The 17,687-nt window shown below is 39.7% G+C and overlaps 1 protein-coding gene across 1 annotated transcript; it reads right to left on the bottom strand.

Annotated features, from left to right (window-relative positions):
* Positions 1-1,207: 1,207 nt before the first annotated feature.
* On the bottom strand, positions 1,208-16,150 carry eif3eb (eukaryotic translation initiation factor 3, subunit E, b). Its single transcript, XM_018750510.1, has 13 exons — positions 16,035-16,150; positions 15,304-15,421; positions 14,784-14,901; positions 14,428-14,470; positions 13,208-13,312; positions 12,917-13,042; positions 12,404-12,528; positions 10,443-10,569; positions 8,695-8,796; positions 6,225-6,334; positions 2,265-2,367; positions 1,777-1,911; positions 1,208-1,377 (listed from the first exon to the last, which is right to left on the bottom strand). The coding sequence occupies exons 1-13, from the start codon at positions 16,122-16,124 to the stop codon at positions 1,339-1,341; spliced, it is 1,341 nt and encodes a 446-aa protein (XP_018606026.1). The 5' UTR covers positions 16,125-16,150; the 3' UTR covers positions 1,208-1,338.
* Positions 16,151-17,687: the final 1,537 nt, after the last annotated feature.

The raw sequence follows: 17,687 nt of genomic DNA, 5'->3' as shown, positions 1-17,687 counted from the left end.
GATAATTAAGTGGAAACTTGAGAGAGACCAGGCTGTGAGGACTGAAGTTTAACAGTATAAGTATAGTACCAACATCTAAGTGGTTAAAACATGTTCACAAGTGACACGTACTATTAGCACTCATCCATCTCCGCTTAATGTCACAGCCGCCCTTGTCAGCTGCTGTCGCGTTTCGGAAAACCAACCGCATCCAGTACAAGTTTGGGAAGAAATTAAATGTTCAAGTTTATGTTAAAATAAAATTTAAAAAAAAAAAAAAAAACCAAACTGTTGGGAAGAGTGAAGGTACAGGTTAAAGTCAAGAATTCTGTGTTGGATGTGTGGCCTGCCTGAAAAAGTGCTAAAGTGCAGAACTCAACCCAACAGTCATTAAAAAAGAAACAGGTGTAAACAGGTGTCACTGAAATGTAACCTTGAAGAGCACGGGATACATTTTAAGTGAGAAATGCAAACGACAGCCTTGAATTTCAATGTGAGATACACTGAAGCCTTGATCAGATCATGAAACTTGACCAAAAAAAAAAAAAAAAAAAAAAAAAAAAAAAAAAAAAAAAAAAACACACACCATTAAAACTACTATAAATACAGTTTCATTACTTCAATTTTTTGTAAATTCTTATTTCGGAAATGGATGAAATGACTCGTGACCCGAGGTTACAAGTGTTTTGCCCAGACTGGCCACTAGGGGAGGCTCTCCAGCTTTTCCCTGGCTTGTGTTCACTGCAGAATTGTTGGGCAGCTAATTACCCAAAAAAAAGCAAAACGAATAAAAACGTCATTATATATTCCCTCCAAGCCTATACATTTGATGAGGCCGAATACAGTTCTTCTAAAATGTATTATAGCTTTTTGGTCCTTTAAGTAGAGGGAAATGTGCAATATTACATTCAATTTCCATTACATAAATTAGTTGTCTCAGTCAATTAAATATGTCATAATTAGATGACTCATAGCAAGGGAAGGGAAGATTTTAGTGTAAGTACTAAGCAAACCACAGAAGGAATAACAAGGAAAATACCCCCAGCTTTTCTGCAACTGTCTTTGCATATATGAAAGTGATCCTGAACCAGGATGGAACACTGAAATACCACAGCGCTGAATGTGCTTATAATTGCAATGTAAAAGACATTCACACAACTCATTTCTTACCTTTACATGGGAACAAACTTGCCATTTACCATAGCCAAATAAAGCAATGACAAGTAGCTTAGTTTTGGGTTATGTTTATTGAATTTTGACCAAACAAGATTGACCTTGAAAGCGCTGGGAAAGGGAGTCCTGTTGTCAATGTGATGTGACATGATGAGAGGTCAGCTTGCTTTTTTCCCCCCCCTTAATTCAATAAAAACCAGAATCTTGGGTAGCCCAGTTCGGTGTCTGGAAAAGGAAAAGAAAACCCAAGACGTGTCAACCAGAATCTTAAAGTTCACACAAAAGAGGTTCTCTCTTTGGTAACAGGACAAAAAATGTGTTAAAATTCAAGTTTAGACCTTGAATTCTCAAGTTTGTTTTAAATCTTCTCCAGTATTTAAAAAAAAAAAAAAAAAAAAAAAAAAAAAAAGATACTGAAACCCACTAGCTTTGATGGGGACTTATGATGCAAAATCAATTTTATCAGTTTGTCAGCATAGCAAAGCAAAAATATTTAGAATCATCACATTTTGGTGCTGAAGTCTAAGAACTCTTAGAGGGTTTGTGAAGGAGCACCTGCAGCAGAAAATAAGCAACACTACCTATCCGGAGTTTGACACAAAGAGTAACAGTTGCAGGGCTTACATCATTCCTGTTGTTGTGACTGAGCTTCTTCTCAATGTTCATGGCCAACATCTGACTGCGAAAAGACAGGCTCTTGGTTTTCTCAATCACCTGCTGGTAGGGTGACACAGCATTGTTCCCCATCACCACATGGCCCTGAGGAGAAGATTACACACAATGAAAATTAAATCAGACAACACAAAAACATTTTTTAAAAAAAGACAAGGACAACCATTACATTTCTGTAAAACAACCTACAAGGACACCCCACAATCAGTAAGTGTCTAACTTCAACTTCGTTCACATGAAGACAGGTTTGCATTATTCTCTAGTTTGGGTTTCAGCTGCTGCCGAGTACTGCCTGCACATGCATTTCCATCCAGACCTCTCACAGAAAGAGGAAAAACCAAATTCATAAAAATTCTCCTGTTTTTAGGGGAAGGAGAAGGGGGGGGAGCTGATCAGGTTAAGATTCAAAGCAGAAAATCCCAGACAAACAGCAGCCTTACCAATTTGGAGTCTATTTTTGCATCCAGTCTTGCGTTGCGAATGAGGTTGACAATCCATCTCTCAGCCTCATCAGGAGTCATGTTTAACTTGTCTGCAAGCATGCTGGAGAAAGAGAGAGAGAGAGAGAGACACACACACACTAAGCAACAGAGCAAAGATAACAGTTCCCTCGCATTTTACTGATTGTGACTTTGGAATGAGGAACAATAGCTTGACACAGAAGTTCTTACTCCCTGGTTAGATTTTGTGAGGAAAAAACCTCAGATATTACCGTTTAATTATCTTAAAACGAGTGAATATACCGTCTCTACAAAGTCCAACTCAAGCTCTAAACACTGTGAAAGATGGTTGAATTAAAGAAGTTCCACACTTCTCCCGTATTTGGGTGCTCTTGTTCCCTCTGCTACAATTCTACAATATAGCTAAGTAGAGCATTACTAAAAATAAATGTTTCTTTGAAATCCTTGTATAACTCATACCGCATGTCTAACAGGTACCAAACACCTCAAACATTACAAAAAAAACTGATTTACATCCATATAGAACATTTCAGCCACATGCTCCAGCTTTGACATTTCCACACAATCACTGAAAGTTTCATTGTGAAAATCCACCATTTCGGTGCACCTCACATATACAAAGTGTATGCGTATGCAAAAAAGCTGGAAAGTCCACATACCCCTTCATCTCCACTTCCTGCTTCATTAATCTCCCTCTCACTACAACAGAACTGGGAGTAACTTTCTGAATAAACACGATGCCAAATTCCGCTCGCTATTTTCCGACAATCGTTCCTCGATTCCTCGAACCCCAGAGGGATAATAACAAAGGCCGTTTCACGGCGGTTTGGGTGTCGGACACTATCCAAGAGTCACGAAGGCAACACGTGCCCAAGAGGCACAGACACGGTAGAGCGGAGAGTGTTGCCTTGGGAAGAAAATACTCAAACTGGTTGTAACTCACTTAACGGTAATGAACCATCCCTCCCAGTATATACTTCAACGCATTTACGAGAAGGATGATCCTTAAAACAGCCTGTGAGGGCACAGACCAATGACATGGCTCTCATACCCTAGCTCAGTGCTCGCCAGGCCTCAAACCAGAGCTGGGGCTGACAAACCGCACAACGCTAAACTAATTGAGGAGTCGCTAACTACAGCCTAGAAACCACAGGAAACCTCTACGGTCAAGTGACACGTGACTCGTGATGTGCCCGATAAATTGGAAGCTTTCTGATTATATCCATTGGATGCTGACTTTTATAAATATACGGCTGACATTTCTATATCTATAGGGAGGCACACAAAGAAATTATGGCTCACCCAGCTTTCAGCTTGGCGTTTCTACCGATTCCGGGGAACCTTAAACGGTCTTGCGGTTTCAAAATGATAACATTATAATGTTATCTTTCTCAAATTAAGGTGTCATCCAAATTGCTGCAAACCCTGGTTCAAAAGGCACAAAAAGCAGAGTCTGAATGTAACTACAAATAACACAGAATGCATTTTTTTTTAAACTATCAGTGTTCAAGGGTTTTTTTTTTTTTTTTTTTATTGGGTCTTCAGATTTCTTCTGGGCTCCATACACAATACTAATTTATGCTACAGCGAAAAGGCTAAAAGGTAGTTCTAACCATGTATACCCACAATGTCATACCTAGATTACCTCTGACTGTAGAACCTGTTCTTACACAGACCAGACAGATTCAATACACTTATTTAACAGATATTTTTCTCCAATGCAACATACACCAGTAATCATATCAGATATCATACTGACATCTTTGTTAAAAGCAACCTATAATGCACTGAACTTCCTAAAATCATTCACACAGTTCAGAGTCACCGAATCACCAATTTTGAAATCAACATTTCACTGGAGCACCAGCAGGAAACGCATGCAAACACGTGGAGAACAAACTGAAACACAATGAGTCAGGTTCAAACCAAACAACCCAGGTACTGAGACCATAGCGCTACCTGCTGCATTGCTGCGCAGCCCCATAATCCTTAAAAGGATAACCAAATCCTTGCCAAAGTTTTACAGGAAACAAGACAACACAAACATAAAAAGCTAAAATGACACAAAGGTAAATTCTAAACATCTTTCTGTAAAGCTGCCGACTGCTAGCTTAAAACACTATGACACACAGAAAATGCTTTCTTCTCCGCCGTTCAACAAGCTCGACTGCTGTCCCGTCCAGGATATAGCCCTCCCCAGGACCTAGTGATTCCAGAAGAGGCTCTGGACCACATGACCCTGACAAGAGCAAGCGGTTAAGGACAGTGAGTGCGTGAGTTTTCCCCCATTTTACCTGCTACCTTCTCCAAACCATTTGGCTCAACATTGTCTGAAACCTTGAAAGAGAGGAGCTACAAGGAGAGGGTTTTAACAAGCGCGTACAAGACAGTGTTGGAAACTTTCCATAACCTATTAATGCACCTGAAGGGGATATTTAAATGGACGATGTTCCAAATGGCACAGGGTCAGAGATGTTTTGCAATAAACTACAGTTTTGAACAAGATTCACCTTCTTAAGAAAACCTTGTTATTGGTACATCTCCTGCCACCTACTGGCCATGCAATACATCAATTACTGCAGTGGGTCACCATTAAAGGCAGGTCTCACTCATGCGCTCGCATAGAGCGAACGTTCTTTACTACATTCATCACTTCATGTTTTGTGAGCCTTGACTCAAGGTGAAAGGAGCTCCAAGATTCAGCTACCTCTGAATCCATTTTCATAACTTAAGTAAATTCATTCAACGGGTATAGTCATGTGACCCGGATAACAAAACTACTCTGCCAACAAAGTCCTTGACTTACAATGGACTTCTGTTCCGAGATCCTTGTCATGAACTCCCTTCAACTATACTGTATAAACAGTTAATATGCATAAATGCTATGTCAGATAATAGGGCTTTGCTATATTTTTTCCACAAATTGCACATTATTCATATTAAAAATACTACTACAGAATAAACAGTAATTATTTGCATTCTGCACTATTTTCACTTTCATGTCTAATTGTTTTCTTTTGCTTTTTTCTTCTGCCCCACCAGTCAATTCACATTTTCCCTTGGTAGTCACTGCAAAAAAGTGACTTTAATGGAATCAGAGGAAACATAAATAATGTAAATTAAATGCAATCTCAGCCAGCAGATGTTATTGTACAGCAGATGTCAGACATTACAGCCAATTGCTGAGATTTGAAAAACACGGTTCAGGGGACAGCAGTCATAAATACAGGTTGTAAGTCACATGTCATAAGTTGAGGACTATGGGCAAAAATGTATGACACTCAAGCTAGTTACCCTACATCTCTCTCTGTTGATGTAATGCACTCTTTTCTGAGAGGTACGTCATTTTGGAGAAAAGCGTCTAGTAAATTAAATGTAAATGCTCTGCAAGCTAAAAAGTTAGAGGAGGAAGGCATGTTTGTCTTTCCCTAGATTTTACTGTCTAAAGCATATTTCCACCAACTCCTCTGCATGCCAGTTTTTTTTTTTTTTTCTTTCAAGTTTATAAAGTTCTACGATTCTTCACTGTGTGAAGGGAATGGCAGTAAAGTTTATAAAGGGGCGGCACAGCGAGTAGCGCTGCTATATCACAATGCCTGGGTGGTGCAAGAGGATATGGGTTTGATCCCTGATCAGTCTGTGTGGAGTTTGCACGTTCTCCCTGTTTCTGCATGGGTTTCTTCCAGGTGCTCTGGTTTCCTCCCACAGTCCAAAGACATGCTGTTGAGGTTCACCCATATTGTGTGTGACAGAGTGTTCCACTGATGTATGGATGAGTGATCCATTGTAAGTAGTGTATCTAGCAGTGCAAGTCACCTTGGTGAATAAGGTGTGGGCTGATAAAACTACATTGAGTTCATTGGAAGTCGCTTTGCAGAAAAGCATCTGCTAAGTAAGTAAAATGTAATGTAAAGTTGGCAAGAGCAACACCAGCCTCACTTGATACTGATGCACTGATGAATGCGGCAGAAGGTCTCGAAGATAAACAGCCGGGCGTTTTCAATGAAGTCCTCTAAACAAGCCACCAGGAAGAAGTCATTTACCAGGACCTGTACGAGAGTCAGAAAAGAAAGGGAAATTAAGGCTTTGTGATATATCATTCATACATGAAAAGCAAGCAGAATGTTCAGGGACACATAATGCAATGCACAGTACGCAGCGGGGGGGAAAGGGGGAACCCTGGGCAGACCTCATTGTTACCGCCATTGTTGCAACAGTAACCGTGGACAACCTCAGGGTGCGGGGATCCAGAGGCAGCTTCATCATTGGAAATCGGGGTTTCAGCAACACTTCCACCTCAGCAACGGTAACAGAGCTGGCCAAATAGCTTCACATCTGATAGTAATTCTGCCTCGAGGACACATACGAAAGCAGTGGCTGCCGACGACTGCAGCGGACAGAACCGACCAGAGTACAGAGCAGGGAGAAACCTCCCAGGCTTACTTTCAAATCAATTGCAAGAAACCACTTTGACGGGTCAGACAGAATACAAAAATGGAGGGAAGGGGGGGGGTTGGCAACAATCAGTCTGTTCTGGCAGCATAAACGCGTGGGTAAAGCTGCTGGCCTGCTAGACTCTCTGCATTCCCCTGATAATGACGAACAATTGCTGTATTACGCACCATAATTCAAAGTAAAGCCTATCATTAAGGATATCTGGTCAGCCATTTTTCAATTTACTACAAAATATCAGATCACAAAAGGCATGGAATGTCCAAATATTCATTTCAACAGCAGCATGCAACAAGATCCATTTAATGTGAGTGAAGGAGGTGAAGAACAACATGGTCCCTGACTCCAGAAAGGATGAAAACAAGAAGGGTGTACCATGTCCTCTCCATTCTCCCTGTTTTGGCATTGGGATTGGGACTTACTCGGGACTGGAGAGCCTGGACTGCGCTGATGTGCTTCATCAGCTTTCTCCCTCAAGGTTTTCCTGTTTTTGCCAAAAAAAATCACTGCCTGGCAACTTACATCAACACTAGCAGGCCATCAACATGTGAACAGATGCCTTCAGCTTCTTCTGACAGTCCAGCCACATAAGTTTCCTAGGCGGGACGCCGGCCACTTAATGGTGGTAGACTATTGGAGCTTCGTAAAAATTTACTTTCTTACAGACAGCATTGGAACATGTGTTATGAAAAGCCCGGAGGTTAATTTTTTTTCCCTCTTTGTAATCAAAACGGGGGACCCTTATCAGCACTGAGAGGCTGCTCCTTAGCTAGATAGGGTGCAAGATAAGTTATAGTTGGACTCAGCTATACACAAAACAGACAGTTTTGGTCTGGATAGACCCTAAGCACAACTAAAACATCTTCCCAACCTCAATTATCTACCACAAAATAAAGTTCTATGTAGAGATAACCATGATCTTCTATCAGCAAAACACAAGCCAAAAACTTACTTGTTACCATCCAACTTGGACTCCTGCACAATAGCCAACCTAAGCTCATATACTTTCATACATTATACCCTTCTATTAACCAAGTGCTTGAACAGCGGCATTCACTGCATGGACAACTGTCCACACATACCAGCACAGGGACAGCCGCGTGCTGATCGAGGTATGAACCACTTACTACAAGCCTCCACTGGTCAAGCACTTTCATACAACCAAGAGGCAGCATCGAATGAGATCTTTTTGTGGGTGGAAGGTGCAAAAACAAAAGCAAGCTCATTATGGACAATGGGGGGGGGGGGCTGCGGTTGATTTACTCATGCATGTTCAACTCACATGGTGTCACCCCCAACAGTCACAGAGCAAAGACAAGAACAATTTGGTAGAGCTGGTAATGCAGTAGTTAGAAGTACTGACTCTGGTCCCAAACATGGCAGGTTTGATTTCCACCTCTGGCTGTAATACCCTTGAGCAAGGTACTTACTCCAGTAAAAAATTAACTAGCTGTATAAATGAGTAAATTGCTTTAGAGAAAAGCATCAGCTAAAATGAGAAATTGTAAAAGATCAGACTTTCATGCAAAATATTTAGCAGACACCTCTTTCCAAAGTGGTTTACATTAAGTTTCTACACTAAGATACTTATTCACCTGTTTTATACAGCTAAGTATTCTTACTATATTAATACAAAGCAAGTACCAAGATTAACACATAAGGAGTTGGATTTGAAGCAGGAACTTTCAGAATCCAAGGGGGGGGGACTCTACAGTACCTGCTACCAGTGCTTACAAATGGTTCATTCAATGCTGTGTTCTACACAGTCTAGTATGTTGAACAATTCCTGGTGTTCAAATGTAACCAGGAAAAGCAACAGGCACCATTAGTAGGGAGATAAACTATTCATTTAGTCACTTGTACCAAGAGACAACTACATTCAATGTATTTCCAATCAGTTATTAACAGTACAGATTTAGTTGCTTTTAAAAGTCAAAAGAAATGCATTACATCATACCGATTCGCACTCTCTCAGTTTCCTCTGGGCACTGTCGAAGTCAAAGTTCACATACAGACACTCCACAAACTCTGTGATGGGATCCTTGTATGTGTAAGATTCCTGGAAGAAAAAGAAATGGAAAGGACTCGAACATCAGACTGCAAGCTGTATTAAAATATGCACAGAGGGTGATTTTAAAGAAACTGAGAATATAATTTAATAGTCAAGTTCATTTTTACTTCTCAAAAGCCAGAACTAGTGATCATGCATTTATGGAAGTTTTAAACACTGATGCACACGATTCTGCGATCTCTCAGGAAACAAACCCAAGATGTGAGGAATGAAATTCTAACTTCCAATCAAACCAATCAAGACCGACCAACAGTACAAAATGTAAAGCCATTTTTTCCTGTGTATTCAACTGTGGCCATTAATGGCACAAACATGTATACTGCCTCTGTCCACACCACAAGTAATTTATATGATTGTGAACGACGCAAGAAGTGTAGAGGCCCGGCCGACCCTGGGACGGAAAACGCTGAACCAACGAACCGACTGTGTGGATACTGTGTATGACTTCAAAGTTGCTCAACTTGGAAGCACTCGGTGTTATTGGTGAGAAGACTGCAATCTCTGGCATTTATCAAATGAAATCATTTTAGGGCCAGGGGTACAATTTGACTAGAGCCATAACAAGATTTTCAGATTTCTGCATTTGATTCAACAGAGAGAGAGAGATCAGGACAAAATGTGCACAAAGTAAATGAACAGGATACTGAAGTAAGACCACTTAAGACCATCCAACACCAGAAGCACATTTCAAGAGATTTAAAAGCGTGACTTCTAACATATGACTACAAGAACAATGAGTTTTGTGTGCAGAAAAAGACTGGTCTGTTATTTATAGTCAGTCACACATAAGCCTTGCCTGACTGCCACCTATCAGACAGTAGATTTGGGAAAAGAAATCAGCATAACTACTGAATGAAAACAGAAAAGCAATAAAGGTTAGGACAATGTACCTGAAAAAAACCATCCCCCTTTTTTAATTATACAGCCTTTAAACAAAAATTTTGTTTGCTTAACTTCAGCATTTGCCAGAAGTCAAACCAAGTTCAACACCAAATGCTACAGGGGAAAAAATTCTTTAAAAAAAAAAAAAATTTCATTCACTTAACGGTTAATTTTTCTGATATAAAGTAGAAGAAATGCATCCATTTAGTTAGAACAGTAACAGTTCTAACAACAAACGCTTATCAGTTCTGGTTCTGAAACTATTTCCATGCAGATGTCCCTTGAACATGGGTTCTGTCCTTGGTGTTTCAGAACATTTGTCATCTTCCTGTGTTGTAAGGTGATTCACTGGTATTTAAAAAGTCAAACACTTTGTCAACCTCAATTTTTTTTGTAACAGACATTCAACATTGCCAAGGGGGAAAAGAAAAAAAAAAAAAAAAAAAAAAAAGTTTAGTTAACCATTTTCATTTTTCCAAGAAACTTGAGCTCTGGTTTAAGAACATTTCTGTACCTACGCTAGATTAAGAGATCCCAACATCAGCTTTTTAAATATCTGATTATTTTTAATCATATATATATGCGCACACACACCACATTTTCCCATTTAGTCCCAGACAGTACTGCTAGTGACACCAGTACACATTTTAAACTGCAGTCTCCGTTAAAGAGGCACAATTAACCACTGCAGCTATCAGAGACATTACAATAACATTTGTAGGTACTCTTGTAAAGTGCAGCGATCATCTTACCTGCTGAATGACCTTCACCAAATCCTTAAGGACCTGCCTGCGCTTGCGCACGTCCTTGTTAGTGATGACAGCTGTGGTCAGGTAGCGCAGTATGTGTGGGCACATAGTCTGAATGGCATTAAGGTACCTGGGGACACGTTCAGGAATGTCACCTTGTGGAACAGATTCACTACTTTTCATTAAACGCAACAGTAAAAGTTTAGAGAATGGAGGATGTCATCTTTTCTTGCTCCAATTATAAGATATTTGGAAAAAAAATGGATACAAAACAAACTTATCTGTTCCAACTTCAATAACTATGCTACATAAGCAGTACTACATTTCTGTGTATCTATAAGTCTCCTGGGGATAGCATAAGCCGATGCACTTAGTACCCAACACTGGGTATGGGTACGACTAACTAAATGGTTTTGCGTCTCCTCACAAAAACAGCACTAAAACGCAGATCTTTGACAAAGTTGAAACGTCTACAAAACAGACATTTTTAATGTATGTAATTTCCCATGGTGACGACACTGGAAGAGCTCGCCAAACTAGCACAAAACCGGTTTCTTTTTAGATTTTTAATTCATCAAGTCACCATGACTCGAACTCGAGTCGATGGCACTTACCTAATAAAGTGTGTGCAACGATGCACAACATGTCTCTTTGTGGCAATCCAGCCCAACCTTTACACTTACATATTGCTGACACTGATGGTAACATGTCAAGGAAGACCTATCGACGGTCACACTCATCCCATCAGCTTCACCACAGGTAGTAGTTAAATTCCCTGGTGACAACTGAGAGTATCTGTAAATCTGAGATGCCTAAAAGAACTACATACCCTTTTCAGATGACGGGAGCTCCGAGTATTTATATCGGCGATAAGTTAGGCTCACATTCACACCTGAACTGAGGTTTTTTTACATCTCCAGGATGAGGTTAACAAAGAGCTTGGTTTTGGCAGGCAAATCGAAAAGGAAAATGGGTACGAAAATTGACAAAATTCCTCAGTAGCTTTTCTAGTGTTACAAGACCTGATACAACCTACTTTGGAAACCTGTCAAAATGTCTAACAGCTGATATTTATAAGCACAAATAGCTTGATATGATTCAAATAAAACATGGTCAGCACAGGACTTTTGGGGAACAGGGAGGACACTAGGCATCTGCAACTAGTTGTTTACCCAACAACTAGCTGATCACTAAAGTGAAGCTTACTGCTAAGACAGACCATAAGCTTTTTCATCTGCATCCTACACAAAAAAAGATCTGTGAAGATCTTCTGATTTATGACTGCCAATGTGATGGTTTACATTAAATACAATCTTCTTAATAACATGAAACTATATTCCAACATTCATTTAAAAAAAAAAAAAACAGGTACTTTGACAGTCAACTGTAATAATAGTTTCCTTTCTGCATAGCTTGTAAAGTCAATAATAAGAGACACCAAATGTCTCTCATTGGTGCTCAGTAAAAGCCAGCTGGAACACTGAAGTGTTACTGAAGAAGGGGGTTCAACCTTTTCTCTTCCAGTTTCCATAAAACCAGACACCATTCCCGTGCTTTCTGACCTGCCAAGGCTCTCATTAATACCATCAAACTCCAGCACAAAATCAGAGGAGGAGGAGGTTTGGGCCCTTGACTTCATGGTCTGAGAATTTTAATGTAGAAATGCATTTATTACAGCAAATTTAGGCGATTTAAGGCAGTGTTACTAACCACCTTAATACAGAGACTTCTTAGAATAAATCTACATTCCTAATCATGGAACACCACACTGAGTGCCTGTTTTCCAGCAACGAACAATTACGGTACAGAGGACTGGGAAAAAAATAAAATAAAATCATTCAGTCATAAACTTAAGCAGGCTGGCAGAATTATAGCCAGGTGATACAACAGTCCTCCAGGACCAGGAGTGAAGACCTAGGATTTTCAGCATCATTTTACACTGACTCTCCAGTTAAGACACTTACTGCGGCTGATACAGGAAGAGCTCAATGATGTTGTCTCGGCCCTTGGGGTGGTTGAAGAACACAAAGAGAGACCAGTGGATGAGCCAGGTCCTCTGCTGCAGGGACTGGAGGGGAGAGCTCACAGACTGGTGAAAGGAGAAAGGGAGAAGCCGTTACTTTTCTAGCATGAAAATGTGCATTTTCTAGTGTCACCATTTACACCACTGAACAGCATGAATCAGACAGATGATGAATTCAAGCCCAGATAGATAGATAGATAGATAGATATATATATATATATATATATATATATATATATATATATAAAAAATATATATAATCACAAGACACCAATGGGAACCACTTCCTATAGTGTAGTTAGAGAACCAACTGCTCTAAAACAAAATAACAAATGTTAAACAAAAACATGTAATGATTTGGATAAAGCCAAGAAGGGCTTTTGTACTCAAAGAATAGTCACACTATTATTTAGCAAAAACAGAAACGTGTCCAACAAGAAAACCGGTGATATACATTGTTGTCGATGGTCTCTCTTAAGCGAGTGAGGTCTTCCATGGCAGCCTCCCAATTCTGCATCAGGATCTCGGAGGCCAGTTTCCCCCATAGTGAGCTCAGGGCATTCCTGTCTGTGGAGGGAACCTGACACAAAAAGAACATCAACCAGAACTACACATATCAAAACCTGGTAGAACTTCATCATGCAAGCAGAGAGCAACGGCTAAAAGTAAAATAGGAGTTGAAGTATTGGATTGGACAACTTTCTGTATAATCTCCAGCACGGAGCTGGTAAAGCAAGGAACTTACCAAAACACGGAAAAAGTAGAGGTACTCGGCAGCCCCAGAATAGTTCCCGCACTCATACTGGAACTTGGCGTACCTATATAGGGTGTCAAGGTACTCCTGACGGAACTGTGGATGCAGAAAAACAAAAATGAGATTTAAATGCTAACATTCCCGAACACCATCTTGTTTCCATAAACACTGCACTGAGGCAGAAAATTTCAGCTGGTGTGCGTTCCTCTCAGATTGGAATACAAGCACACAGCACCTTGCTTTCTAAAGTAAACAAATACTGGTGGCCTCAAAACCAGGATACATGAATGTTTGTAAATTTGCTTCACCCTAGGGATGCTGCGATTAACTTGTTTCCCCATTAACTATAATGGAAAACGTCACGTTTCCAAACCATGACAATATTAGAAGCTACAGCTACAGAAACCTGGCATTTCACTTTGCTCTGAAAAATTCCTCTTGCGAGTGAGACATGTCTGCCTGGCTCAGCCTATAGACATCCTACGAAAATGGCATTTCAACTTAATGTCCACAAAAAGGTGCATTTGGATAGCTTTTTTAAAATAATAATAAAAAAAAAAAATCAGGAGTAGTAGAAGATGCTATATCAAGTTACAAAGTGTGCGGAAAAATACTGGTTGCCAAGAGTTCAAGGACATCTAATCTGTGTCATACACTCTCTGTGATCATCATCCATTCCTCTATTCACAAGTCCAAGTAAAAATAAACCAGCTAACATTACATTAGTTAGCCAAGTAGTTGACTGGAGCAGTTCACAGCAGAGCAGATGAATGTGCACAGATGACATTACTTTTGGTTTAATTCCAGTTCATTTTGCAGGGAGAATTTTAGATGCAATACAAGACAGAGTGAATTCTTAAAATGTACCAACTTTCCCCCCATCATATTAGTGATTTTCATGTCAAGTAGACTTGCATGTCTTATTTTCAGGAACAGAACAATGTTATGGGGGGAAAAAAAAAAATGTTTAATTATGCTCTACTTTGTCTTTTCCCCCTCCATAGTGTCTCATAAAACTAAATCACCTTGGGGGGGAGGGGGGGGGGGGGTGTAAAAACTTTGCTAAGCTGACTTCATGAAACTACAGTCATGACATCAAAATCTCATGCTGTGACATCTCTACTTCAACGTATCTCCAACAACATTTGGCAGAGAGAAGTCATAGAAAACAATAAGGTGCGAACAAGCAGAAGATGCTGGCCAATACTTACACCATGTTTCTCGGCAAGATAGTCAAAAAGCATTCGGCCATCTCTGCAAAAAAAGAATATCTATATATAAGCGTTGCTTGTAACTATGAGCCCTTATTTCATGAAGACAAAGCAAGTCCAAGTGAAAATACACCCCACATCATGGAGCAAAACAATAAAGCTCCCCTTGTTCACATATAACACAGTTATTAGATTACTCAAGCAAAACTCAGTGTGGCTAATTACAAATTCAGCTCTCTACTCTAGGACGGGTAACTTCCCTTCTGTAAAGATGTGGTTTATGACACAAAGACATGGTGCAAGATGGCCAAACAGCCCTGAAATTTTGTCTAAGATCACTAGTATTTCCAGCTCACCTGGTGGACTGCATTTGCCGCGTTGTTTCTGGGTCCTCAAACATTTTGACAATGGGCTCCGTCTCAGACTGAAGCTGTTTCAGCTGGGCCACCACAGCCGTCCTCTTCTCTCTCAGGGCTGGAGGGGAGGCATTCAAAGAGATTAGGCATTTCTAAGCACCATAAGCAAACATGCCAAAATATCCCATTTCTTTTGAGCAAACTAAAGAGACGGTAGTTACGTGAACTTTCCCAGTAATCAGAACTCGTTACTAAAATTTCTATAACACAACCTTGTGAGTTGTGTGAAGAAACCATTCCGAATGAATCTGCATCCAAATTCCATGTTATGAAACCTGAAAAACTATGTTTAATGCCAGGACTGCCAAGATTAGTTCATGACAAATAACTTCAGCTTCAATGAGATTCATCTCACAAAACTCCACTGTCTTACACAACCTACAAACGCATCCGACGCAGCGGTACTGGGAGAATGAATTAGCAGAAGAGTGCCGTTTCACAAGATGAAGAACTTGCTCACAATGTGGGATCTCTTTGTCAGGGTACAAGTTCTTGTAGACATCCATGGCAAAGTCCACCATGTTGGTGTCGCTGAGAAGATCCAGCTTCCCTTGTAGGAGTTCCTTCTCATTGTAGATCTATATATAACAACAAAACAGGAAGAGTATAAATCACCTTTATATAATAGAAAGGAGTAAATGCTGAGCCACCTTAGGCTTAACCTGCATAATAACTACATAATATACAGAGTATGAAAAAGCACATTCATTCATTCATTCATTCATATCAACACACGTCTGCTGGACAAGTGAGGGAGGATATTCATACCTACTAACCTAGTGTTTAATGTTGTTGAAACTCCACACCCAACACACTGGATGTTAGACATTTAGCTGTCATTAATAAGTAATACTGAGGTATTTAGAGAATTTTCTAAATTTCTCTGGCAAACAACCATGATCTTCTACAACATCCAACCATCATCATGTACAGCACATGAACTTAAGCCTTAGCCTAGGTACCTAGAAATGTAAACAAAAAAAAAAAAAAAAGAAAACCTTCGTCACACGAGACATACCTTTCACCCACTGTTTTAATTCACTAATAATTTATTAAATAAGTGTAGGAACAGGCGAGGCCTAAGCCGCTCCGCCAGACACATGTGGCCGGCAAGCCACGCATGTGTTTCGCAAACTAATACTTACACGTAAAGCACGCACAGACTAAATCGTCGAAACAAAACATAAATACCTCTTTTACAGAAAGAAATTCCAACAACGGGAAAACCAAATGCCGATCCAGAAAATGAGCAATCTTGGTAGTGAGGTCGTATTCAGCCATGTTAACGGCCTGACTGGAAAGCGATTCAAAATGTAAAACTTTATTAGCAACGCAGGACGCATGCGCACAACGTCATTGGTGACGCGTGTGCTCTGGCGCTACTGTAGTAACGACGTTCACAGTGCGGAGGTGTAGCGTCTTGTGTTCTGTGGAGAAATGTTCCGTCTTTCTGTAGTATATACAGTATTTTGTTAAATTTTTGTGTGTTAAAGGTCCTGCCATGCAGTCATTATATTAGTTGGTTTTATTAATTTTTGTTTTATTTTAGATTTTATTATTGGCATGACATTTTTTAGGATTTATATTGAATGAAAGATTTAAACTGTGGGAAATTATGAGAAATTTCTACCTGTTGGACAGTCAGTGTGTGGAACCAGACACCTTGTGGGCTGGTAATCCATCTCAAAATATATTGTTAAATTGTATTACATTTGTTATTTTCTTTAAAAAATATATTTTTATAAAAATGATTTTATTGAAATATTTAATAGTATTTATTGCTGAAAATCAATAAATCAAGCCACCATTGTTGAGAATTCTAAGCCAGTTTAGAGGTAATAATGACTATTGCTATAGTAGCTTCATTTATTGATTTTCAGCAATAAATACTATTAAATATTTCAATAAAATCATTATTATAAAAATATATTTTTTAAAGAAAATAAAAGAAAATAACAAATGTAGTACAATAAAATTAAATATTGGACCCCCAGAGTTTTTTTTTTTTTTTTATGTCTTGACTTTCAGTTGGGAGTTTTTGTTCTTTTCCTTCGTGGCCAGTAGGCATACTTATAGCTTTATAAAAGCATTATATTATGATAGTCTGTTGTCAGCTGTCTTTTTTTGTGTCTTTGTTCTGATGTATTTGTTTCCTTGCCTTGTGCCTGCATTAAAGCACTCTTGTGTCACTGCTTGAGAAGATCACTATAAAAATGAACTGAATGCAATTGAATAGTACAAAGTACATTTTTACAGTACTGTTTATGGAGAGCTGTTGGATGCCCCTTGGGTTGTGCTTTCACCATATGTGGCTATAAAACATCATTTCTCAAATCAAAAGGGTTTTTGATTTTTGTCGCAAGATTTCTTTTCTTATTATGAAAAGAGGGCTGCATAGTGGTGCAGTGTTTAGCACTAGTGTTTCATATCTGCTGGTCTTTAGATTCTGGTGTGAGTTTGAATCAGACTCAACTCCTCTTGAATTTTCTGGTGTTTACCCTACAGTCCAAATATAGGGTGAAGTATTTCAATGCAACTGGTGATCCTAAATTGCTCTCAATGTGCATGTGATTGCCATGCAATGGACTGGCGTCCCATCCAATGTGTCCCCTGCCTCCCCCTACGCTTCCTGAATAGGTTCCAGTCCACTGTGACCTTACATTGACCAAGTGGGTGTTGATAATGTATGGATGGTTATGAGGTCGGTTTAGTACATATTTTCTACAACAATGATTAGGTTCCAAGGGGGGCGCGGTGGCGCAGTGGGTTGGACCAGGTCCTGCTCTTCGGTGGGTCTGGGGTTCGAGTTCCGCTTGGGGTGCCTTGCGGCGGACTGGCGTCCCG

The sequence above is a fragment of the Scleropages formosus genome, chromosome 23 (genome assembly GCF_900964775.1).
Source record: "Scleropages formosus chromosome 23, fSclFor1.1, whole genome shotgun sequence".
NCBI classification, from domain to species: domain Eukaryota; kingdom Metazoa; phylum Chordata; class Actinopteri; order Osteoglossiformes; family Osteoglossidae; genus Scleropages; species Scleropages formosus.
This window is presented reverse-complemented; position numbering and strand designations above follow the sequence as displayed.

Coding starts and splice junctions, on each gene's coding strand:
- eif3eb (XM_018750510.1), bottom strand. CDS start 16,124: ATGGCTGAATACGACCTCACTACCAAGATTGCTCATTTTCTGGATCGG. Junction 14,471..14,783: donor CGGCAAATGCAGTCCACCAG/GTGAGCTGGAAA, acceptor CTTTTTTTGCAG/AGATGGCCGAATGCTTTTTG. Junction 13,313..14,427: donor ATCTTGCCGAGAAACATGGT/GTAAGTATTGGC, acceptor CTGCATCCACAG/TTCCGTCAGGAGTACCTTGA.